Source organism: Heterodontus francisci, chromosome 9 (assembly GCF_036365525.1).
Source record: "Heterodontus francisci isolate sHetFra1 chromosome 9, sHetFra1.hap1, whole genome shotgun sequence".
Classification (NCBI taxonomy): Eukaryota; Metazoa; Chordata; class Chondrichthyes; order Heterodontiformes; family Heterodontidae; genus Heterodontus; species Heterodontus francisci.
The window spans coordinates 38,789,136-38,815,084 of NC_090379.1; the positions used below are offsets into that span (position 1 = coordinate 38,789,136).

At 41.5% G+C, this 25,949-nt stretch overlaps 1 protein-coding gene across 3 annotated transcripts in view; it reads right to left on the reverse strand.

Annotated features, from left to right (window-relative positions):
* LOC137373683 (spermatogenesis-associated protein 7-like) overlaps positions 1-25,949 on the reverse strand; it is a 75,831-nt gene that overhangs the window by 39,569 nt on the left and 10,313 nt on the right. The window contains exons 2-5 of one of the 3 annotated variants that reach the window (XM_068038848.1): positions 24,041-24,123; positions 20,187-20,279; positions 17,640-17,687; positions 3,372-3,496 (exon numbers count right to left, since the gene is read on the reverse strand). In XM_068038848.1, coding sequence (XP_067894949.1) covers positions 3,372-3,496; positions 17,640-17,687; positions 20,187-20,253 — 240 coding nt within the window. In that variant the 5' untranslated portion in view covers positions 20,254-20,279; positions 24,041-24,123. Of the gene's footprint in view, positions 1-3,371; positions 3,497-4,931; positions 5,056-17,639; positions 17,688-20,186; positions 20,280-24,040; positions 24,124-25,949 lie in introns of those variants that run through there. The other 2 variants (XM_068038849.1, XM_068038847.1) reach the window with 2 other exon arrangements.

Here is a 25,949-nt window from a genome sequence, read left to right on the forward strand (position 1 = left end):
ACCTGTACTGGAACAGCTTGGCTAGAGGAGTGGCTAGTTCTGGAGTTCAAATCTTCAGCACTATAGTCAGGATGCTGTTGGGACCCAAGGCCTTTGCTGCATCCAGTGTGGTCAGTCATTTCTTGATATCACATGGAGTGAATTGAGTTGGCATCGGTTATGGTGGGGACCTCAGAACTATGCCGAGATGGATCATCCACTCAGCACTTACGGCTGAAAGTGGTTGCAAATACTTCAGCCTCGTCTTTTCCACTCACGTGCTGGGCTCCACCATCACCAAGAATGGGAATGTTCATGCAGCCTCCTCCTCCTGTTAGTTGTTTAATTGTCTACCACCATTCATGACATGTGGCTGGACTGCAGAGCTTAGATTTGATCCCTTGGTTGTGGGATCGCTTAGCTCTTCTTTACCATGCTGCTTCCACTGTTTAGCATACATGTACTTTTGTGTTGTAATTTCACCGATCAGCACCTCACTTTTATGCATACCTGGTGCTGCTCCTGCATGCTATTCTACATTCCTCACTGAACCAGGGTTGGTTCCCTGGCTTGATGATAATGGTAGACTGAGGGATATACCACACCATGAGGTTACAGATTGTGGTAGAATACAATTCTGCTGTTACTGATGGTCTATTGCACCTCATGGATACCCAATTTTGAGTTGCTAGATTTGTTCTCAATCTATCCCATTAACACAGTGGTAGTACCACACAACACGATGGAGGGTGTCCTCCTTGTGAGACCGGGCTCGGTCTCCACAAGGAGTGGTCACTCCTGGCAATATGCTCATGGAACATGTGCCTACAATGGGCAGTTTGGTGAGGATGGGGTCGAGTAGGTTTTTCCCTTGTTGATCCTCTCACTACCTGCTGCAGGCCAAGCATGGCAACTATGTCCTTCAGGACTCGGCCAATTCAATTAGTAGTGGTGCTACTGAGCCATTCCTTGATGAGCACTGATGTTCCTCACCTAGAATACAATCTGTGCCCTTTCTACCCTCAGTGATTCTTCCAAGTGGTGGTCAGCAGCAAGAAGTTTCCTTGCCCGTATCTGACCTAATGCCATGAGACATCATGGGGTCTGGGGTTAACTGAGGGCTTCCTGGGCCACTCCCTCACGACTGTATAGCACTGTGCTGCCACCACTGGTGGGTCTGTCCTGGCAGCGGGACAGGGTTGGTGATGGAGGAGTCTCAGACATGAGCTGAAAGGTATGAATTTGTCAGTATGAATCCATTAGGCTGTTGCTTGACTAATCTGTGGGACAGCATTCAATGTTAGTAAATGAGAGAGAGTGCATTTTGCTAAAGAAGTAATGATTATACAATTAATGGGGGAAGACTGGGTAATGTAGAAGAACAGAGATTTGGGGTTTAGGTTCACAAGATATTAAATAGCAAATCACGTGGCTAAGATCATGTAATAAAAGCTAACAGAATATTGAGTTGTCAAGATGTAATGCTAAATCTGTCCAAAGTTTTATTAAGACTACAGCTGGAATAATGCATGCAATTTTAGGCTCTAAGGTACAGAGGCGTGCTGAAGCAATAGAGAGGATACAGCACAGATTCACTAGAATGCTACCAGGTATGATGTAATACAAATACAAAGTAAGGCATGAGTAAATGGGGCTGTATTCATTGGAGCAGAGGAGATTATGGGATAATTTCATTAAAATGTTTAAAATTATGAAGAGATTGGATATTGATAGAAACAGAGAGTGTCTGAGGTATCAAGAATGAAGGGATTATAGATATAAGATTAAATGTAAAATATTTAGAACAAATCAGGGGAAACATTTTTACATAGAAGATTGTGAGGCAGTGGAATGTACCACTGAAGTTAGTGACTGAAGCACACCTTATTAACATGTAGCAATAGGTTCGATAGGTGGTTGAAGGAAAGACAGATATGGGAATATCACTGACCAATCCTGACAGTTCACATGCAGGAAGCTACAGCCAAGGAAAATGGGGTCCTGTGTGTATTGCAGGAAGGACAGTTTTGCTCTGGAGAATGTACAGAGAAGGGCAGAAAGAATGATCCCTGCCTTGAGAGCACAGTTATAGAGACAGGAACAACTTTACCCTGCATGTTGATGATACTCAATTCTCCTCGCAATTGCTTCTATGTTATTAGATTGTAAATCTAACATCAAGACCTGGATGCCAAACTTCCTCCAGTTCTATAAGAGGAGGATGGAAGCTTTTGTCTTTGGTCCCCACCAAAACCTGCACTCCCTTGCTACTTCATCCTCTTGCCCAGCCACACTCTCAGGCTGAATGAGACAGACATTCACAATCTCTGTTCAATTCCAAGATGAGTTTTAAACTCCATATCTCACATCCCTCATTAAGAACATTACTTCTGCCATACAATATTGCCCATCCCAGCCCCGCTACTGCTGAAACTCTTGTGCATGTGTTTATCACCTCCAGATTTAGCTACTTCAACGATCTCCTTGCTGGCCCCCAATCCTTCTCCAATGATAACAACTTACATTTATATAGAGCCTTAAATACAGAAAAATGGCACCAAACATCTGCGGTGCTTACTCCAACACACACTGTCCTGTTTGCCCATCACCTCCCAATCATAGCTATTGAAAATGGCTCCCCACCCCCAATACATTAAATTGAGAATCCTTGTCTACAAATACCTCTATGGCCTTGCTCTACCCTAACTCTGCAATTTCTTCTAGTCCTGTATCTGCTCCCAAAAGTTCCATTCCTCTGATTCTGACTGTAAGTGAACCCTCTCCCTCCCCCCCACATTCACCCCACCTCATGGCAGAGTCTATGACTGCCTTAATCCTATGCTCTGGAGGTCCCTCCCTAAACTTCTCCATTTAATACTTCTTCCTCCAACTTTAAAAACATTGTCAAAACCCAACTGTCCTAGCCTTGTTTTGTTAACACCTACTTGTGAAGCACTTTGGGCTGTTTTTCCACGTTACAAGGTTGTTGTTCAAAAGTGAGGTTTAAAGACAGGCTTTAAAGTCAGGGAGAAATGTTGCAAGGCAAAGGGATTCAGCAAGGGAGTTCCAGAAAATAGACCTGAATGTGATACCACCAGTGGGCAAGTAGAAAAGTGTGATGCACAGGAAGCTAGAGTTAGATGACACAGGCTGAACTGCAGAGCTGCAAGATACTGAAGAGGTAGGGTGGGATGAGGCTATTGGACAACAGCATCATAGGTTTTTTTTGTTTTACTAAATCTACTTGTCTTCCAACTTTCAAGTACTGAATTATTATGCAAACAGATTTTAGTAAACTCAAGGAGGGTAAGTACTTGAAAAAAAAAGGTATCGGGATGTCTAGACCTGTAAACAACATTTCATAACTTTGCATGATTAATTCAGATTCATACCTGGATAGATTCTGCTGCAGTTAATCTTCCACTGCTTCCAGAGCTAGACCAAGATTCTGACCTGGCTGAGATGAATCCCTTTTGGTACTTAGTTTGTAGATTTTGCCTCTGCAGCTGGTCTTTGTCTGAAGAACAAAAGAAGCAATTTAAGATCAGTTTGATGCTTTGCGATGTTGACATTTTCACTCCAAAAACACCTAATAAAAATGTGAATTGACAGTAAAATCTGATGTACTGAGCCAGCCAAATTACACTCTGATTTGGCTTTCTCACTTCTGAGGATGGGAAATCACCAGTGTTTTATTGGCTGTAGCTGTCAGTGACAGTGCTATTGAATGGTATGACATTATATATGCACCGGTAAACATACCTAAATATGTGCAGTCAGAGTAAACAGACCACACCTACTTGGTACTCTGATTTCCTCCGAAACTCAAGGGCACCACTAACTGTATATGTGAAGACATGCATAGATGGCGAATCTTGCACAAGTGAATTTCAGAACAAATTCAGAACTTAAGAAATTTAAGCATTGCTGATCAGGTGAAGTAACACTTCATCAAAGCAAGAGATGCAGGGGTCAAAACTTGTCTTGGGCAGTGGCACAAAAACGCCTTTTATCATATCGACCTGCTGTTAAATGCAGCACCTCATACTTAATTCCATTGACTGCAATAGAACTGAATATCTGGTGCTGCATATAATAGGTGGCCGATCCGCTATCACTCATTTTGCGTCACTGCCTTCAACAAACTTCTACCTGACAGTGTTTAACATGTTGCTATAAACTGCGATGGCATAACTTCCACACATTCCAATTTCTAGGAAAAGAAAAGCCCAAAATCCCTATTTTCTTCAAAACATTTAAACATTTCAGATTAGTCACTATACACCAACCAAACATTCTGGATTTTAAGTGCCAAATGCTACTGTATGAAGGGTACGGATAAGAAGACTTATGGCACACAAGTGGCAAGTACAGGGAGGAAAGAAAAGGTAGAATTTTTTTAAATCAGTTGAAAAATCATTCCAAAAATCAGTGATATCACACCCCAAAACAGTACTTATAAACCCAGTTCCTGAAGAATTATGAAGTATAACTTGCCATTCTACTTTGACACAGCTCATTGATATATGAAGCCATTGCACGATTGACAGCACTTTTTGAAATATATGTGTGCTTTCCCCTAAAGCTAGTAAGTTTTCTACATCAAGCATGCATCTTTAGGAAAAACATGAACATTGAACATGACCAGAGGCATAAAGTAGCCAACATGCCCACAAGGCACAATACAAGATGATTGATTTTTAGTCAATGAGATACTTAAGCCAATCAAAAGCCATTTATACTATTTTTTTCACTGTCTAAACAAATTTACTTTCTCCCTTTGCAAATTTTCTATTCACTAAAAATCCATCAATGAACAATTAGCAGCCACAAAAGGAAACAATAAAATCATCCTTAATATTTTTCCAACTCCTAACCAATCCATTTCAAGGCCCTCTCCAAAAAAAAACATGGAAAAACAAATTTGGAAAAAAAAAACACAAAAATCTTACCAATAACTTTACCACAAAGAGACCTCCTCATTCAGGGGCGTCAGGTTTACATTTTGCTCAATTCCTGAAGCTTCAATCGCTCAATTAGAAAATACCTTTGAATACTTTTGGTGCCTACTTGCATCTGCAAACAGAAACATTGGAGACTCTTTTTTTTAATTTGTTCGGAAGATGTGGACAAGGCCATATCTCTAGTTGCCCTGAGAAGGATAGTGTGCTTTCTCCTTAAAATGCTGCTGTTTTTGTGGTCCTGGTGCTCCCATGATAGTGTTAGGCAGGAAATTCTAGAATTTTGACCCAGCAACAATGAAGGAACAGTAGTGTATGCCCAAGGCAGGATGCTGCATGACTTGAAGGGAGCTAGCAGTTGATGGTTTTGCAATGATCCTGTTACTCTTGGTAGTTGAGGTCATGGGGCTGAGAGGTTCTTTCGAAGTAACTTGGTGACATGTTAGTGTATCCTGTAGCTAGCAAGTACTGCAGCCAAAATGCACCAGCGGTGAAGGGAATCATCCTCATTGGCCGCAAGGCCTTTCCTATGCATCAAAGTTCTTTTGAAGGTTCTATGCCCAAAACTGCAAATAATATTCCAAATGAGACATTGCTAGTGGGGTAACTGCATCGCAATATCATATTATGCTCCTAGGGTGAACACAGTATGCAAATATCTCCAGATCCAGGGAAAAACTCTACTTCTAAAAACCGAAATGTATCTTCTAGGTAGTAAATAGGATTAATCAATTCCCTAAAGCATTAAGTGCAGGGAAACTGCAAAGATAACCCTAAAACATGGTTACTGCTGTCTGGGTGGTTCAGTGTTAATTATTTCTAGTCCCTTTGTCTCATAAGCCAGGACCACTCTCCCACAAACCAAAAGGTTAGAAGATGCAAGCATTCTCCACTGACTCCATATCTTCTCCAACAGATTTGAGGCACAGTTAGGTTACAGCAGTTGAGACAAACTGGGGGAAAGAGGTTTGGTGAAGTACATTCAGCTTTCTGCTTGAGACAACCTAACTGTTCTAGTAACTTATCAAACTTGTATACAAAGAATAGGGCAATAGGGAAACGAAATTAAGCTCCATTTGATTGGTGGGATGGAATAGCTTCAATGTCACCAGATAATAAATTGCTATGCTAAAAGCTAGTGCCCTTGGTAACAGGTGGCATACCTGGAGATGCTGAAAATCTGTCACCATTGAGGTTAGATTCTATTTGTAATGATTAATATAATTGTAAGGTACTGCTCTGAAGTATTTGTAATAAACCTTGATAACTCTTGTTTTTCCATAAACTGAATTTCCCCTCAACAGTGAGATATCAAGATTAAGCTAAGACAAATACTTGGTGTAAAACTGTAAATTAGTTTGTCAAATTAGAGACAGTCTTGTGATCACATGCCAAAATGGAACAGGGCTGTGACGATACCAAAGTCATTTCACAAAGGACAAAGATTCCACCAGTTTGGGTGAATTCAGACGTAGGTTTTAGAGGTGAAAGGATGGTGTATCGGTTCTAGAGGCAAAAGACAAAATTTCACCATAGAATTAAAATCATAGAACAGTAGAGCACAGAAGGAGACCATTCAGCCCATTGAGTCTGTGCTGACTCTTTCAAAGAGCAATCCAGTTAGTACTACTGCCCTGTTCTTTCCCCATATCCCTGCAATCTTTTCTCCTTCAAGAATTTATCCTTTTGAAGGTTAATATAGAATCTGTATCTACCACCCTATCTGGCAAACCACTTGTTACATACAGAAAAGTATTTACTCATGTTGCCGCTGGATTTTTAACCAATCACCTTAAATCTGTGGCCTCTTGTTATCGACTCTTTAGCCATTGGAAACAATTTCTCTTTATTTACTTTATCTAAACTCTTCACGGCATTAATCACCTCTATCAAATCTTCTCTTAGTCTTCTCTGTACTAGGGAGAACAACCCAGCTTCTCTAGTCCATCCAAGTAACTGCAATATCTCAGCCCTGGAACCGTTCTAGTAAATCTCTTCTGTACCCTCTCCAAAGCCTTCACGTCCTTTCTAAAGTGAGTTGCCCAGAATTGTACACAATACTCCAACTGACACTGAACTGGTGTTTTATATAGGTTTAGCATAACTTCCTAGTTTTTTTGTATTGTATGCCTCTATTTATAAAGCCCAGGATCACAAATGCTTGACTAACTGCTTTGTTAACCTGTCTCGCCACCTTCAAACACATGCACAAACACCCCCATCTCTCTCTTCTTGCACCCCCTTTAAAATCATACTATTTAACATGTATTGTGCTTCCTCATTCTTATAAACAAAATGTATCACCTCACTCTTCATTGAATTTCATGTTGTGTTCACCCATTCCACCAATCTATGTCCACTTGAAGAGTATCATCTTCCTCACTGTATGTCACTTTCAAGTTTATGCCATCTGCAAATTTCAAATTTGTGCCCATGTCCCCAAGTCAAAACTGAAGTCAAATTCTCAACCGCCATGGTGGGATTTGAAATCCCATTCCCTGGATTATTAATTCAGGCCTCTGGATTACTATTACAGTAACCTAACTACTACATGCCATACCATACACAGGGCTGGATGTTTGGGCCCTGCCGGGACCGGGGTTTGAGGCAGACAGGAGCTAAAATAGCCCCGCTGGCCAGTGTGCTGGATCCCTGGCTCCATCCCCCTCTGGGTCATTTTTGCAAAGGCTGGACCATGTGCCAGCAGGGCTACCCGCCTGCATGCAGCAGGTAGCCAATCAGGCCCTCCATTAGGCTCTTAAAGGAGGCCGACTGGAATTTTCCAGTGGGCCTCCGGGTTCCCGGAGGTGGCGGGGGGCAGTTTAACTGCATAGAGGCCAGCAGCAGGCCAGGGGGCCAGCGCCCCAGGCAGGCCTAGAGACCCTCCCTGCCTGGGTGCTGCAGCAGCCACAGGCTGCCTGTAGAGGGGCTCCCTGCCCACAGTGGTGGCCTAGCTGCAAAAGCCATTTTTTAATTAAAGATTTTAAAAAGTTGGAGAGATGGCACCTTCATGTTCAAGTGCCCACTTCTTACTTAACTTCCATTACAGCCTGTTGCTCCTTTCAAGTTAGAAGGCCACAGATTGGCTTCTCCAGCTTCAAGCCCGTCCAATTAAGGGGGTGCCCCTGTGAAAATCACAGTGGGTGACAGCTTCCCCGGGAGTGGGTTTGGCACCTGGAAACAGGCCCGATCTCTATTTCCCACCCTGGAGAGAAAATTCAGCCCATAGAATCTATAGCACAGAAACAGTACATGTGGCCCAACTTGTATATTCTGGTCTTTATACTTCACATAAGCCTCCTTCCACTCTAATTGCTTGTTCCCACACTGCCTGCACGTCTCCCTATTCTCTTCTCCCTTATGTATGCATCAAACTTCCCCTTAAATATGTAACACTGTCTGCTTCAACCACTCCAAATGACAGAGATGCATTGTCACCACTCTGAGAAGAAATGCCTCCTAAATTCATTACATGATTTGTTAGTAGCTATCTTATATTTATGCCCCCTTTTTCTGGACTCACCCACAAGTGGATACAGTTCCTCCATCTCCACCTCATCAAATCCCTTCATAATTCTAAACACCTCAATCAGGTCTCCTTTTAGTCTTCTCTCAAGATCTTTCGGATGAGGAAGTTAAACTGAGGCCTTGTCTGCCCACTTAGGTGAACATGAAAGACCCCACAACTCTATTTTGAAGAAGAGCAGGGAGTTATCGGTGGTATCCTGGTCCATATTTATCCTTCAAGCAACATCACAGAAACAGATTATCTAGTCATTATCACATTGCTGCTTGCGGGAGCCTGCTTTGCACAAATTGGCTGCAGGGCATCCTACACTACAACAGTGACTACACCTCATTGGCTGTAAAGCACTTTGGGATGTCCAGTGGTTGTGAAAGACCTATACAAATGCAAGTCTGTCTTTCTTTTCGGAGAGAAAAGCCCTAGCCTGCTGAGTCTTTCTTAACAGTTGTATCCCCCAGTTCTTTGTTGAGCACAGATATTTTGTAAAAATTCAATGTATCTTCCCATTTTCAAAGATATGCACTATTTTATTAGGAATAAAGTACACTGCTACAAGCAGTAATTGGACTTGAATTGAATGCCCATCGACTTGAGTTTGGCAGCGATTGCAAAAAATTGGTAAATAGAGCTACTTCAATTATAAAGCGAAACAACATTTTTGGAAGTAATAAACAGGCATATAAATGGCTATTAATGTACTTCTGCCAATGAAATTCTGCTTCCATCATTTCTCTTACCGTATTCAAAATAGGTCATGGATCTTGTGTCTTTTTTTAAAAAACTATTTTAGTAAGTAGCATTTGCAGCAAGTACACACCATCAAATTCTGAATTAAGAGGCAAATAACTACATGTGTTTCTTGAGACAACTTGAAATATTTCCAAGCAATAGTCTCAATTATACTGTGGTAATTCACTTTTTAAAAATCACATTCATTTTTTCCAGTTGTGTCAGGAAGACTAATATTTGGGTGAGACCTGAAAATTGTTGCATCAATGTTAAACATTAACAACTTGCATTTATACAGCACTTTCAACAGAGAAAAACATCCCAAGGCACTTCATAAATGTGTAACCAGACAAGAATTGAAACTGAGCCAAAGAATGAGATATTAGAAGGCATGACTAAAAACTTGCTCAAAGAAATCAGAGGCAAGAGGGGACTTGTGGGCTTATTTAAAAAGGGATTTAAGTCTGGGACAGTGACCAAAACTGTTGGTTGAGGAATAACAATGGGTTGGCGTAGAGATTTCTGGGAACAAAGAACTTAAGAGGGAAGAAATGAAAGGTGAAATGACTAGTTGTCAAGAAGGGGAGGAGACAAGAAAGAAAGAGGGATAAAGCGGACAGCAAAAAAAAAAGGGAGATCTAAGTAATGGGCTCATACCTGGAGTGGCAGCCAAAATACACATATGAATGGACACAGAGGAAATATGGGTTACATGGAAATGACAAAGATTAAGACAGATATGTCCTGGTTGTAAACAGAATATTAAAGCATTCAGGTCCATATTTAGTGTCAAATCTGATTTATTTAAAGTGTCTCAAGACAACCAAGGTTTAGTGTAATTCTTAGTGGCTTCTGAAGTTTTCATTCACGGGAACAGTGTTGCTGGCAAGGCCAGCATTTATTGCCCATCCCCAATTGCCCTTGGGAAGGTGGTGGTAAGTGGCCTTCTTGAACTGCTGCGGTCTGTGTGGTAAATATAAACATAATAAATATTTTTGATTAATGAAAATGTAATGTACTTTTATTCCTCTGCAGTGCCATGTTACTTTTCTTTATGAATCTTTTAAAACTTTTAGATTCCTTAACACAGTCATCTGGAGTTCCAGGCATTGTTATTTATTGTTTTGATCACAACGTGCTATCTGGGAAACTGATTCAAGATGCAAATAAGCAGGGACATATTGTTTATTTGGAATAACTGACAGTAAAAGGTTGGCCCCAGTGGGAATGCAAGAAAGTTAATCTGCTTCTATTTTTATTTTTAATTGGACATCTTTATTATCAGATTGTTGGTGACAGAATAACATTTTTGAAAAAATTCTCGGTTAGTAGTACAGAACTTGAGTATTGCTTGTCATGCAGGCCCCCACCTGCCAAGAATGAGGCACATTAATTTCGCCACATGGACATTAATTTTTAAACTGTTACTGGTGTTACAACCAGGTGAGAAATGTGTCTAGGAGTCTTTTACTGTTTTCACCTGGTGTTATTGTAATAGGGTTTGATTTTTAAACACTGCTTTGAGCTCCCCCCTTGGTGAATCCTTGTTCACCACTTTCCAATTATAAGGCAAAGAAATGAGCACACCAGGTTTTCTTAGGTTTAAAGAAGAAAAGTGAAATTTATTGGACTTACTTAAACTCTAATTTGGTTAACGCCTACGGATATACGACGCACCCATGCTAGCACGCACACACAATATATACACACGCAAATAGGGGCAGAAAAGAGCAGAAGAAAAATAAAGTAGAGAGGTTTGAGGCAGACTCTGAAGGGGGTTTCTTGTTACTGTTCGTTTCCAGCTCGCCGTAGAGTCTTTGATTGTAGACAGCTCTTACATTTTGTTGGGGCCCAGTATTCTTCTTAAACCTTGTTCACTTAGGAGACTTTTCTCTCTTTGCATTCACATGTCTTCAATGGGTCTTCGTTCCATGAGAAAGAAATGGGAGCAGACAGGAGAGAGGTATTCTCAGTCCAGGAGCAAACAGCTTTCTGAGTTTTAGTCCTGTGGCCAGTTTAAATTCAAAACCTCCAACAGTCAGTCAGTCATGTGACTAAACTGGTTTGACCACGTCTGTTTGTGCATTCGGCCATCTTAGTAGTTAACCTGGAATGCTTCAACGTCTGGTAATCAAAAGTCCATTGTTGATTAAATTAGAGCATGGAATAGCCCCTTTGTCCTTTTGAAGTACTGTCTGTTGATATGCTAATGTATCTCTCCAGCCAAAGTCTCCAATTGTTTTTAAAGCAAGTTCTTTCTTCACCAACAACAGTTTAAAATCAATGTTCATGTGGCGAAATTAATTTTCCTCATTCTTGACAGGTGGGGGGGCTTGCCTGACACTGGAGTAAAGAAAGAACTTTTTTTTAAAAAAAAGTACCAGACCTGTGACTGTAAAGACATTTGCATATTTACAGTCAGTGCTTAAAAGAGACAAAAGACCATGCCCTGACACATTCAATCCGCAATGGACTTTTGATTACTAGACTTTGAGGGTGGAGGAGCTCACACTCCAGGCTGACTGCTAAGATGGCCAAATACACAAACAGACATGGTCAGACCAGTTTAGTCACATGACTAACTGGCTGTTGGAGGTTGTTTTTGAACTTGCCACAAAAAATTTGAACTCAAAGCGGTTTGCTCCTGGACTGAAAAGACCTCTCCTGTCTGCTTCCATCTCTTTCTCACGGAACTCCAAGACCCATTGAAGACACATGAACCCCAAGAGAGAAAAGTCTCCTACAGTGAAAAAGGTTTAAGAAGAATACTGGGCCTCAACGAAAAGCAAGATCTACCTACAAGTAAGGACTACAGTGAGCTCGAAGCACAGTAACAAACCCCCCTTCAGAGACTGTCTCAAACTTTTTCACTTTATTTTTCTTCTGCTCTTTTCTGTCTCTATTCGCATGTGCATATTGCATATGCATGCGAACATGGGGCGCGGCGTGTATCCGTAGGCGTTAAACTCTAATTCGGTTAAGTTTTAAAATAAATTTCACTTTTCTTCTTTAAACCTAAGAAAGCCTGTTTGTGCTTATTTCTTTGCCTTATAATTGGAAAGCGGTGAACAAGGATTCACCAAGGTGGAGTTTAAAACAGTGTGTATATAAAAACAAAACCGTTACAGTAAGACCAGGCGAAGGCTGAAAGGGAACCCCCAAGACCTCTTTCTCACCTAGTCGTAACATGCTGAAAATAGAGACTTGTCGAATTCTTGCGAATTGAAGTAGACTTACACGTCTTAAGGGGCTCCATCCTGCACTCAAATTCACCTTTGAAATGGAGCAGTCAAATGAGCCGCCTTTCTTTGACTTATTGTTGAGAAATCTGTTCAGCAGATCTCTACCACGGTCTACCGCAAACCTATCTTCACTGGTCATTACACGCGTTGGGATTCTTACAGTTCCATGCGCTATAAGATTGGCTTTATCGTCAACCTCGTAAATAGGGCCCGAGCCATTTGCTCACCATGCAAGCTTGATACTGAAATAGGGCGAATCAAAGACATCCTGCATGACAATGGCTACCCTGATCAGATCATTTCTTGCTGTATATCACGCAAACTTACGAATGGGCCGAAGGCCGTATTTTCCGGCCCTGAAAAGTGCCCAGTCTACCTCTATCTCTGGCAAGATAATGTATCCCAAAAATTTGAGCAACAAGTAAAGCTAGCTGTTTCATGCTGCTACAATGCAGTAGCGACACATGTGGTGTTCGCCACTAACAGGAGACTGCCGTCAAGCCAAAAAGACATCCTGCCTATCACACAAATGAGTAATGAGATATATGAATTTCAATGCCAGTGTGATACTAGGTATATAGACCGTACACACATCGTATCAAACGACATGTCCCTTTTGCTGTTCGCAATGGCAAGGTACAGGCCGTACCCAACCAGCTCGTGCTTGCAAAACTCAAAGCAGCGTCCAACGTTAGATGTGATTCCACGATTGGACAACATTTGCTAAATAATCCAGTGTGCTAAGAATTACGCTGACAACCAATTTAAGATTGCCAGTAGGGCTCACAATGTGGCGCATTTGCGCATACTGGAAGCTACATATATTAAGATTATGTACAAACATTGCGCCTGTTTCAGCTGAACAAAATAAGTGACAGCCATTCGCTGGTTCACTCCTCAGGGCAATGCCTTGACCACAGTCAAGCTGCCTGGTTTAAATTTCAAACAAAGCTAGGCAGCTAACTGTCAGTCACTGTAAACTGGTGCATTCTCCATGGCAACACTGCTACCAATCAGAGTTCACTTGCCAACCAATCAGCACTCTCGTCTCATGAAGTGCGAGTTGTTGTTTTCCCTTACATTGGTTATTCTTGTGATTGTCCTGATGAGTGCAAGATGAAAAGCTTCGACAACATTACACAGTGGCGCAGTGGTTCGCACCGCAGCCTCACAGCTCCAGCGACCCGGGTTCAATTCTGGGTACTGCCTGTGTGGAGTTTGCAAGTTCTCCCTGTGTCTGCGTGGGTTTTCTCCGGGTGCTCCGGTTTCCTCCCACATGCCAAAGACTTGCGGGTTGGTAGGTAAGTTGGCCATTATAAATTGCCCCTAGTATAGGTAGGTGGTAGGGAAATATAGGAACAGGTGGGGATGTGGTAGGAATATGGGGTGAGTGTAGGATTAGTATAAATGGGTGGTTGATGGTCGGCACAGACCCGGTGGGCCGGAGGGCCTGTTTCAGTGCTGTATCTCTAACACTAAAAAACTAAAACATGTCTCTATTTTCAGCAATTCTTGAAAAAATAAAATTTCTGTTTTCTGGGTTTGGAAACATGTTTAAACCATAAACACAAAACAGAATAGTCTCATTGAGATGCAACTGTACAAACTTCAGTTTGAAATGGTTGCAAATTTTTAAAAAATTTTCAACTACAGTCCCTTAAGCTTTGAAGTTCAGTGTTAAATTTCACACTGCACATTTGTCTACGAATGCAGGCTGATGCATGAAGTAAGAAGTTTCATAACTTATCTCAACTGAATAGTTCGCAAGTTAAGAAGGTTTACTGATGTAGTTAAAGAAATGAATAAATAAGCAAGTATATTGTAAATGGCGGACTAGTCTGCAGTTCACTTAGCTTCTCATTTATCTGAAGTAATAGTGAAGGCAAAGGGAGGGTGTCGATCACGAGGGCAGGGGAGATATTCCAGCAGGGGCGGCCTGGGCTGCTGGGGGGGCTCTCTGGGCACCCTGTGCTTCACAATCAGGAGGGCCCCCCCCAAGCCCAGAAGGAGGCTGCCAGGTTTAACTGAGTGGCCTCCCTAGGTGGGGAATCCACCCTCACTGGTAAAATACCAGCAGCAACAGGAAGAGACCTTAAGTGAGCATTAATTAGCCACTCAAGGGCTTCAATTGGCCTTAGGGTGGGTGGGCCGACTGCCACATCCCCTACTGCTGGTAAAATACCAGCGGGGGCGAGTAGGCGTTGGGCATGGCACCTCCGCCATCCCACCCGACTTTACAGCCCCCTCCCACTCCATTCCTGGGTGGGGGGTGGACCATAAAATTCCAGCCATGATTGCTGCAATGCAACCATAAAAGTATTTTTGTTATTTTGCCCAAGTGCCTCATGTTAGATTAGATTCATAATTAAATTTTGTAAAACACACTCAACTGCAGATCCCTCTTTTAATTGGATTTTATCATCTCTCCAATTTACACCCCTCTTCTTTAGAAGTCACCAGCATGTTGAGGTATGTTTTCACAGGCTTGAGCTGCCCCTTAATACAGCATTCAAATGGCCAGTGAACATAGTTGCATCGGTGCCAACCCAATTCAATCTTCACTTGATGTCCAGACATGCACTTTTCAACAGAGATTACTCAAAAACTAATCAGAAACATTAACCCTGGCTAGTTTTTTCTTTCCTAACCCAGGGCAGCGAAGACTGATTGACCTCAGATATTCATGGAGTAGATAATGTTTCAACAAAGCCAACAACACAGCGCCACACTGGAGAAGCGCATTTACCCACTGCTGCAAGTCATCAGGAGACCCTCAAATTTAAGGCAAATATCAGCAGTCAAATTATCTTTGTCATTTTTATCTCAAACATTGGTGAAAACTAAATTAAATCTTCAATAAAGAAGGATCCCAGATTTATTATTGATAGAAAACCAAATGTTCACTGTAAAGGTATTAAAACAAACACAAAAATCTACTGTCCTCATACAGGGACCTAAATAGAAATAAAAACATATTGCAATATTAGAGAGGGCTCTAATACTGGTTGACTTTTTAAATTATCCGAAGCTAGACTGCAGTAAAAATAAGTGGCAGACAAATCGAAGAATTTCTACAAAGTATCCAGGATTGCTTTATTGATCAGAATAATTTTAGGTAATGCTGGATCTAGTTCTAGGAAATGAAGTGAAGCAAGTAAGTAATGTAAAGGTAGGGTTACATCTAGGAAACCGTGCTACTGTTTAACAGTGCTAGTTTGATTCAATTTAAGAACTGAAAAGGAGAAGGAACATTCAAGGATAAAGTTGGTTGACTTCAAAAAAGTCAATTTCAATTAGATAAAAAGGTAACTAGCCCACATAACCTGGAAAGAAAAACTGGCAAAAAGGCAGTGCACAAACAATGTGAAACATTCAAACAAAAGCTGGTTATGATACAGCCTAGACATAGTCTTACAAAAAATAATGATGGTGCATCAAAAACTAGGAGTTCCTTGGATGAGTAAAGAAGTTCAAACGAGGCTTAAACGAGCATAATGATAGAAATAAAAACAAAGTGCTGGAAATACATAGCAGCTCTGGCAGCATCTATGGAAAGAGAAATAGAGTTAACATTTCAGGTCGATGGCCTTTCATCAGAACAGACAGACTTGGTTGTTCTAACTCAGAAAGGCAGGAAATGAAGGGTAGAACTGGAGCCTGTGCTTAAAAGCTTTTATTTACAGAGACACACATTACATATCATGCATCGCCAATCCAACAACCACAGTTTCAGCCTGTTTCTATATATATGAGCACAGGTGAATCCCCAGTTAATGCCCACCACCCAATTAATATACAATTAATACTTGGGGCTAATAATACAAAAGAAAATCAAGCAAAATATACAAGTATGGAGGGAAGCAAAAGAAATTAGAAAAGATCAGATGGATAAAAGATAGGCAGGTAAAATAAAGGAAATAGTAAAAAAAAAATTATAAACACATAAAATGTAAAAGAATAGTTAAGGAGTGGGTAGGTTTAAAGATGAAATAAAAGGACAAAAGAATGACACTCAGTTTTCACAGATTAGTATGATTGTGGGCGTGAAAGAGTACAAGAGGAGGTGGAATGATTAAATAGGATAAGTATAAATAAGGAGATAGTTCTGACGAAAGGTCATCGATCCAAAACGATACCTCGGTTTCTCTTTCCACAGATGCTACCTGATTTGCAGAGTTTTCAAGAATTTTCTGATTTCCTGATGGCATAAGCTCTAGAATACTGAGGTAAGTCAGACAGGAAAAAGCAGAGATCCGACCACAATTTTTCAAATATCCTTGGATCCAGAAGTTGTGGCAGATTACAGATAACACCTCTGTTCAAAAACAGAGAAAGGGATAAACCAGGTAAAAATACAGAACATTCGGCACAACATCAGTGGTGGATAAGCTTTTGGGGGCCATAATTTGGGATAGTATTAGTAATCATCCAGAAAGATGTGGATTAGTTAAGGAGAGCCAGCATGGATTGGTAAAAGGCAAGTGTTATCTGAAAAATGTCAGTTCTTTGAGTAAATAACAGTTTATTGATAAAGTATATGCAATAGATGCTTTGGATATAAAAAATTTTTTAAAATCTGATAAGGTGCCACGTAGGCAACTTGTCGACCAAATGAATATGGTATCCGTGTTTGGGCGCCTTACTTTGGGCACCTTATCATGAAAAGGCTGCAGCAGGGATTCATTAAGATGACAGCAGGGATGGGAGGATGTATTTATGAAGATAGGCTGGAGAAACTGGGATGCTCTTCATTACACTACAGAACGTTGAGAGGATAGCTGATGGAGATATTCAAAATTGAGATTTTTGTGAGGTAAATCGAGAAAAACAATTTTCATTGATTGGTGAAACAGTCATTATAGAGCATAAATTCACCAAAAGATCAAAGGGAGAGGTTAGGAGAATGTCTGCATTAAAAAAAAAGTCATTAGGACATGGAATGACCTACCAAAAATAATGATGACAGTAGATCCTTAAAGCTTTCAAAATGGAAGTGGATAAATATTTTAAAATTAAAAAATTAATGTTATTGTGAAAATAGGATTGAGTGTACTGCTCTTTTATAGAGTTGCCACAAGCATGATGCACTGCCTTCTGTGCTGTGTAATTTTTTGATTCTACAATTTTCAGTGTAAATATTTGTGGATTTATTCTATTTCATATTTTTCCCTTATTTCACTTACAACAAAATGAATTACTTACATTTTACGCTTAACAGCATGCTTTTTGGAACAGAACAATCCACTGAAGCTGAAAGAAAAAATAGAATTACCTTTTGAGAGAGACTGGGTAAGCTTTCAATAGAAAAAAAAACTTAGAATTACATAGTATCTACAGCACAAAAACAGGCCATTCAGCCTGTTTATGCTCCACCCACACGAGCCTCATCCCACCCCATCTCATTTACCTCAATGGCAAATCTGTTTATTCCTTTACCCCACATTTGCTCACCTAGTTTCCCCTTCATGCAGCAGAGATGATTAAAACAGATTACCCTCTTCTGAGCTGAGTGTTTCCACCATTTTCCCTTTTTATTTCAGAATTCCAGCATCAACGGGATTTTGCTTTTTTTATTAGTGTTTAATTCACTACCATTTCTTTTCCAGAAATGCTCACCTTGAAGAAGGTCTGCTCTTCTCATATGCTGTTTCAATAAAGCTCAACAGAAGCTTGAGGAACAGCACTTCATCTGATTCGGCACTTTACAACCATCTGGACTCAACATGAATTCAAACTATTTCAGATCATGCACCTCTATGTTTTCTGAAGGAAGAACATGAACCTGAAACATTTGTTAATTGTATATTAAGTATTTAATTATATACAGGTGGTGAGCATTAACTGGGTATTCACTTGTGCTATAAATAGGAACAGACTGAAATTGTGGTGGTTGGGTGAGGAGATTCATATCTGAAATGTGTATCTCTGTAAATACATGCTTATAAAAGTATGTAAAGATTGGCTCTACATCTATCCTTTGCCATTTGGCTTTCTGGATTATAACTATATTAACTCTGTTTCTTTCTCCATAGCTGCTGAGTATTTCCAGCATTTTCTCTTTTTATTTCTGATTTTCCTATAGATAGGAATTCAAGCTTAACTTTCAAGTTCAAGTGCCTATCTGCAACCAAAGATAGTGATGCTTGGAAGCATTCTTTAATACCAGCAGGACTGTAGAACGCTATTTGTCTCACTTCATTTATCATATTTCCATAAAATTTCCCTTTATGCTGCTATTGACAGATTGGATGGCAACAATGTCATACAGGCTCCTGTCAGAATAATGTAATCTCTACTGCAATCCTTGGTTTAATGGTACCCTTCCTGCCTCTGAGTTAGAAGATACAAGGTGTGAACCTAACTCTAGACTTGAGTGAAGACTGGCTCTTCAATCCTGAATTCTAGGTTCACGTTGAGAGAGACACCCCTCCTCTGATGGGTGTGGGCAATGCACCTTCATTGTATGAATTGCGGGAGACAATAATATCCTCCTACTGTGGGCTGGATTTTACAAACCCCTCCCCCCCCACCCCCTGACATTGGGGGCCATGGTGAGGTTGTTGGGGGGGGGTGGGGCAGAAAATGCCTCTGGGAGAGGCCCACTACGGACCTCGATGCTGAGAAGGCCCGGCCCAATGGGCCTCGTGGCAGCCCCTGCTGCCACACGGTGACCGGACCAGGATTTACATAAGCAAATTTATTTAAATACCTGCATTAATGAACATCTTGCTCCCAACATCCGTGCCGCACCGATATTAATTCCGGTGGCCGGCACTCCTGCGCCTTCAGATCTACGTTTGAAGATCCAAGACGTAACACTGGTGGGAAGGGGATAGCAGGTAAGTTTCTCTGTGCGTGGGCAGGGGAGTGGGGTCAACCTATTCTGATTGGTCAAGTGGATGGTGGAAAGGGGTTAAAGGCAAAAGTCTATAAACTTTGAGGGGGGGGGGAAGTCAGGTACATGAGGTAAGTATTTTGGGGGTGGGGGGGGGCGGGAAAAGAGGGCAAGGAATGAACTGTATGGTTATTGCGGGGGTAGGAGAGGTGCTAGAAATATTAATTTTATTTTTCTAATTAAATTTAACATTGCTATATCTTTAAATATTCAAACAAGTTGAAAGGCTCAAAGCCCTTTAAGAATGGCCTTGGCGCCAGCATAGTGGTGCCGGACGCCATTGCTGGGGACGGACTGCCCGCCCCCTCCACATTATCTCGGGGGGGGGTCTGCCCGGGCCATTTAAAATCCAGCCCCCTATAACTAACCACCCTATCGGCTAGTATATAGATGGTTACAATCATGGAAGAAGCGTTCATGTTGCGGCCTGTCAGACTGTTTATAAGCCTGTGAATCCTTACACTACTTAACATTATTCTCCAACAAAAGAGCGTGAAGATATGAAAACAACAATTATGCTTGTAATCCCCGAAATTGTGTGGTTAGGAAAAACTGTCTCTTCTTCGCAACAGAAAGAAAGTTACCTCGTTCATTTTGCTCGTACTGTATAGCCCTGGTGTGCTTAACTAAACAACAGTATTCGCAATGGACACAAAATTATTACCTGAAATCGATCTAAGTTGCCTATCTATAGCTAAATTTCAGCAAATTTGGATAAGAGAGCAATTATATTGTAGCCAGAGGGCTTGAGATTCCTTATAGTTATATAGGCATACAATGAAGTATAATACTACAAATTACTATACAGTGAAGCATACTAGTTTTTATATAATAATGATAATATGAGACATTACCTTTGGCAGAGAGGATTCTGTTGTAGTGGGATGCCATATGAGCCTGGGTTAGGTATGGGTCCATCATATTCCTGCAAGAACCTGCACTGTAAGCTGTAAGGAAAAAAAAAGGGAGGACATTACATACTAAAACGAATCTGAAATGCTTTTAAAAATCAGGAACAAGTAAATTTCAGGCATTGACCATTGACATGTACCCAAGCATTAATTTACTATTAAGGTTCATGGCTCAGACTTCAGCAGGTTTTCCATCCTAATTACTTTCTCAAAAACAACAACCTGCATTTATATAGCGCCTTTAATACAGTCAAATATCCCAAGGCACTTCACAACAGCAATATCAAATAACATCTGACAATGAGCTACACAAGTAGATATTAGGGCAGATCACCAGCAGATTGATCAAAGATGTAAGTTTTAAGGAGCATCTCACAGGAGGAGAGAGAGAGATGGAGAGGCTGAGGGAAGGAATTCCAGAGCGTAAGGGCCAAAGATGGAACAAAATAAAATTGGTGATACGCAAGAGGCCAGAATTGTAGGAGTAGAGAGATGCCGGAAGGCTGTGCAGCTGGAAGAGGTAACAGAGATAGGGAGAGGTGAAGGCTGGGTGATCTGAAAACAAGATGAGAATTTTAAAATCGAAGAGAGGCCAGCCAGGAGAGCAATGGAATAGTCAAATCTAGAGGTAATAAAGATATAGATGAGGATTTCAGCAGCACATGAGCTTAGGCAGGGTTGAAGATGGATGATAGAGACGAAAGTAGCTGATTTTGGTGATGGCGATTAGAAGCTCATTTCGGCGTCAAATACGACTCTAAGGTCGTGAATGGTCCGATTCAGCATCAGACAGTGGCCAGGGAAAGGGTGGCTAGGGAACAGAGTTTGCGATGGGGACTGAAGACAATGATTTCAGTCTTCTTAATATTTAGTCTGGGTAAATTTCTCCTCATCCATTGCTGGATGTCGGACAAGCAGTGTGACAAATCAGAGACAGTGGAGGGGTTGAGAGAGATGATGATGAGGTAGAGCTGGGTCTCATTAGCACACATGTGGAACCTGATGTCGTGTTTTTGGGTGATGTTGCTAAGGGATTGCATGTAGATGAGAAATAGGAAGGGCCCAAGGATAGATCCTTAGGTGACTCCAGAGGCAATGATGCTGGGACAGTAAGAGAAGCCATTGCAGTCACTTCTCTGACTATAATTAAATAAATAAGAATGGAACCAGGCGAGAGCTGTCCCACCAACCTAGTTGACAAGAGGAGAGTCATTGCAAGAGGATGGTACTGTCAACCATGTCAAAGGCTGCTGGCAAAAGGATTAGGAGGGATAATTTTGGAGGGTGGGTTATTTTGAGGAGTGGAATGACAGCAGATTTGGAGAGGGACAGTACCTGAGAGAGAACAATTAACAATATCAGCTAACATAAGAGCCAGAAAGGCAAGTTGTGCGGTCAGCAGTTTAGTGGGATTAGGGTTGAGAGAGCAGTAGGTGGGTTAATGGGCAAGATGAGCTCGGAAAGGCCATGAGGGGAGATGGGAGAGAAACTAGAGAATGATGCGAGCGCAGGGCTAGGTAAGGGGGGAGCTTTACTGGAAATATGGCCTGGTGGGCTAGAAGAGGGCAAGTGGCAGAGGCAGCTGATCAGATGGTCTCGGTCTTAGAAACAAAGAAGTCCGTAAGCTCCTCGCACGTACTTGGAGATTAGGGTGGAGGAGATAAGGTAGAGAATGTAAGAAGATGTTTTGCTGTAGAGAAAAGAAGCCAGTGGTTGGGAGGGGGAAAAGGAATCTTTGTTTTCAGAAATAATCCTGGAATAGAGAGCAGTTCTCAGACGAGAGCAGTACCATATGATGTTTTATGTGGTCCAACCAGATCTGGTGGTTGATGGATAAACCAGTTGTCCATAACATCCGTTCAAGTCTACATCCCTTGGACTTAAGGGAATGGAGATGAGGGCTGTACTGGGGGAATGGCCCGGGTGAGAGATAGTAATGGTTTGAGTGGAGGCTATGGATTCAAAGTTAGAGGTGAGGGTGTGGTTGAGCAAATCAGTAGCTGCAGAAATGTCTGGTGAACAGAAATCCAAAGGCAAAACAGTTGGAATTCTGAAAATGCAAATGTAAGTGAATTGGGGGATAGTTTTTTTCCAGGGGCAGACACAAAGGAAATAGGGTTGGGACGGGGAAGGGCGATGTGGGGGGGGGAGAATGATACAAGGAAGTGATCAGAGATGGCCTGATCTGTGATTGATGTGATGGGAGTCGTGAAGCCATGGGAGATGGCAAGGTCAAGAGGGTGGCTGTGATATGGGTTGGACAGTTTCCATGGAAAGAGACATTAAGAGAGGATATGAAGGCAGTGGACTCAGAGGAGAGGGAGCATGATGAGTTGAGATTGAGGTCGAAATCATTGAGGATAAGTCACTCAGTGCAGAGGTTGAGAGAGGAAAGCATGAAGATATCTCGGCGAGAAAACATTTATAGTACTTGGGTGGGCGGTAGAGAATGAGGATTTTAAATGAGAGATGAGAGAGGTGGAACAAGGTGAGACGCTCAAAAGGAGGAGAAAGTGCCAAAGGAGTGAGGGGACAAGCCAAAGTGTGATTTAGTGATAAGTACACACCAACATCGTGACGGTCTTGACAGGGCAAGTGGTGGAAGGTATAGCTTGGAGGTCAGGGGAGGCTTAATTTAACAGGAGGTTGTCATCAAACCTCAGCCAGATTTTCATTAAGGCCACGATATCGATGCAACCATCCACAATAAGCTCATGGATGGCAAAGCCTAGTTACCCTAGTAGTAAGGGTATAGTTGCACAAGTTCACCAGCACTTCACCATGTGATTATTCCTCCTGTCTATTCAACCTGCATCAGAGCCCAACTTAAACTTGTCCTCAGCCAACATCCATGAACATGCATTTATGGTTAACAGAAACCCTCTTTATCTGGTTACACTGAAGCCTAATATGCATCCCAACCATTGTTCCAGCCAAGACTGACCAACTCAGCAAAGTACAGAATCAAACCTGGAACCGTCATCGTCTGGATAACTTAGATCAGATCCACATTCCTACACAAAAAGTTAAATGTTATAAGACAAGAGTTCTCAACTGGAGGGTCGCGTGAAGACTTCAAGGGATCCGCAAGTGGCTGCCTGTCATCACCACCAGACAATTTAAAGTTGATTTGATGCCAATCCTCATTGGTTATAGCATAGAGTTTTAGCTTCCAGCCTTGAATCACTGACTGACATCAACACGGTATCAATTAAGTCCCCATCCCAGGTCCTGCACAGGATGCAAGAAACCAGAAATCGCCGCATGGCTCCAAATGTTTATGGTCATCAGTCCAGTGTGGTGTTGTCAAGCAGATGCAGTCCAGTCTCAATGGGCATGCTCTGCTTGGTTCACTCGCAATGGAGGAGAAAAGTGAGAGCTGGTATGGTTGCCAACACCATCAGTATCTGTCAGCTCCAATGACACTTTACCAACCTTAGAGACACTTTACTAACGTTAGTAACAGTCTACTAACCTCAAAAAAAACTCAACCTACCTTGGCAACAGTCTACTAACTTAAGCATAACTCTACCATCGGCGAAGGTCTACCAACTTCAGCATAATCAAGTCAGGATGAACAATGGGCATGACATGCATGTGCATTTGTTGAAGATACCTCCTCCACATTTTGACAGAGTTGTTGCTCAGCATCAGCAGTAAGTTTCAATTAAGTAAAACAAGAATATGTTTAATTTCTATTATTTATTTCATATTTCCAGAATCTGCAGTATTTTGCTTTTGTAATAAATATATATGTTTAAGTGTATAACTGACGTTTATACAGAAAATGTACTTACGTTACAAGGGTCAGTGAAATTTTTATAACGGCTGGGGAGGTGGCTGGGTGGTGGTGACCTCAAATGCAAAAAGGTTAAGATTCCTGCATTAAATTCACAACAACGTTATAGAATCATAGAATGATACAGCACAGAAGGGGCCCATTTGGACCATCGTATCTGTGCTGACTCTGTATAAACTATCCAATTAGTCCCACACCCCTGCTCTTTCCCATAGCCCTGTAATTTTTTGCCCACTTAAGTACATATCCAATTTCCTTTCGAAAATTATTCAATCTGTTTCCACCACTCATTCAGCCAGACCATTACAGGTCACTGCATATTAAATGTTTCCTCATGTCGCCTCTGTTTTTCCTCCCCCAATTTATCTTAAATCTGTGTTCTCTGGTTACTAACTCTCTGCTACCAAAAACAGTTTCTTACTTACTCTATTAAAACCCTTCATGTTTTTAAACACCTCTATCAAATCTCCCTTTAACCTTCTCTGCTCGAAGGAGAACAAGCCCCGTTTCTCTAGTCTGCCCCGGTAACTGAAGTCTTTCATCCCCAGAACCATTCTTGTAATTCTCCTCGGCACCCTCTCTTGTGCCTTGGCATCCTTCCTAAAATGTGCTGAGCAGAATTGAAAAAAATTAAAGACTTGCATTACTCTAACACTTTTCACGACCTCAGGATTTCCCAAACCACTTTGCAGCCTATGAAATACTTTTGAAGTGTAGTCACGGTTGTAATTAATGTAGGACACAATACTCCAGCTAGCACCTAACCAGATGCTTCTATTTTCACTCACTTAACATTACAAATTAGCTGTTGAAAGAGAAAAGCTTGTTGCAAGTTCTCTCCTGTAGAGAAAGTAGAACTTCCAGCCAGGTACAGTTTACAGTATAACTCAGATGTTCCTTCTTCCAAAATTCCCTAGATTCTGGAAAGGTCCCAGCGGATTGGAAAACTACAAATGCAACCACAAATTCAAGAAAAGAGGGAGACAGAAAGCAGGAAACTTTAGGCCAGTTAGCCTAACATATGTCATTGGGAAAATGCTAGAATCCATTATTAAAAGAGGTAATAGCAGGACATCTAGTGTATTTGGATTTGCAAAAGGCATTCAATACCACATAAAAGGTTACTATAAAAGATAAGAGCTCATGATATTGGAGGTGATATATTAGCATGGATAGAGGATTGGCTAATTAACAGGAAACAGAGTCGGGATAAATGGGTCATTTTCAGGATGGCATGCTGTAACTAGTGGAGTGCCACAGGGATCAGTGCTGGGGCCTCAACTATTTACGATCTATATTAATGACTTGGATGAAGGGACCAACTGTATTGTAACCAAATTTGCTGATGATACAAAGATAGGTAGGAAAGCAAGTTGTGAGGAGGACACAAAGTGTCTGCAAAGAGATATAGATAGGTTAAGTGAGTGGGCAAAAATTTGGCAGATGGAGTAAAAAGGGGAGGTTGTCCACTTTGGCAGGAAGAATAGAAAAGCAGATTATTTAAATGGAGAGAGACTGCAGAATGCTGTGGTACAGGGGGCTCTGGATGTCCTCGTAAATGAATCACAAAAGGTCAGCATGCAGGTACTGCCGGTAATTAGGAAGGAAAATGGAATGTTGGCCTTTATTGCAAGGGAGATGGTGTATAAAAGTAGGGAAGTCTTGCTATAACTGTAGTGGGCATTGGTGAGACCGCACCTAGAGTTTGGGTCACTTTATTTAAGGAGGGAAGGCAAATTGCATGTTGGCCTTTATTGCAAGCGGATTGGAGTGCAAGAATAAGGAAATCTGCTACAATTGTACAGTGCTTTGGCGAGACAACACCAGGAGTACTGTGCACAGTTTTGGTCTGCATATTTAAGGAAGTATATACTTGCATTGGAGGCATTACAGCAAAGGTTCACTAG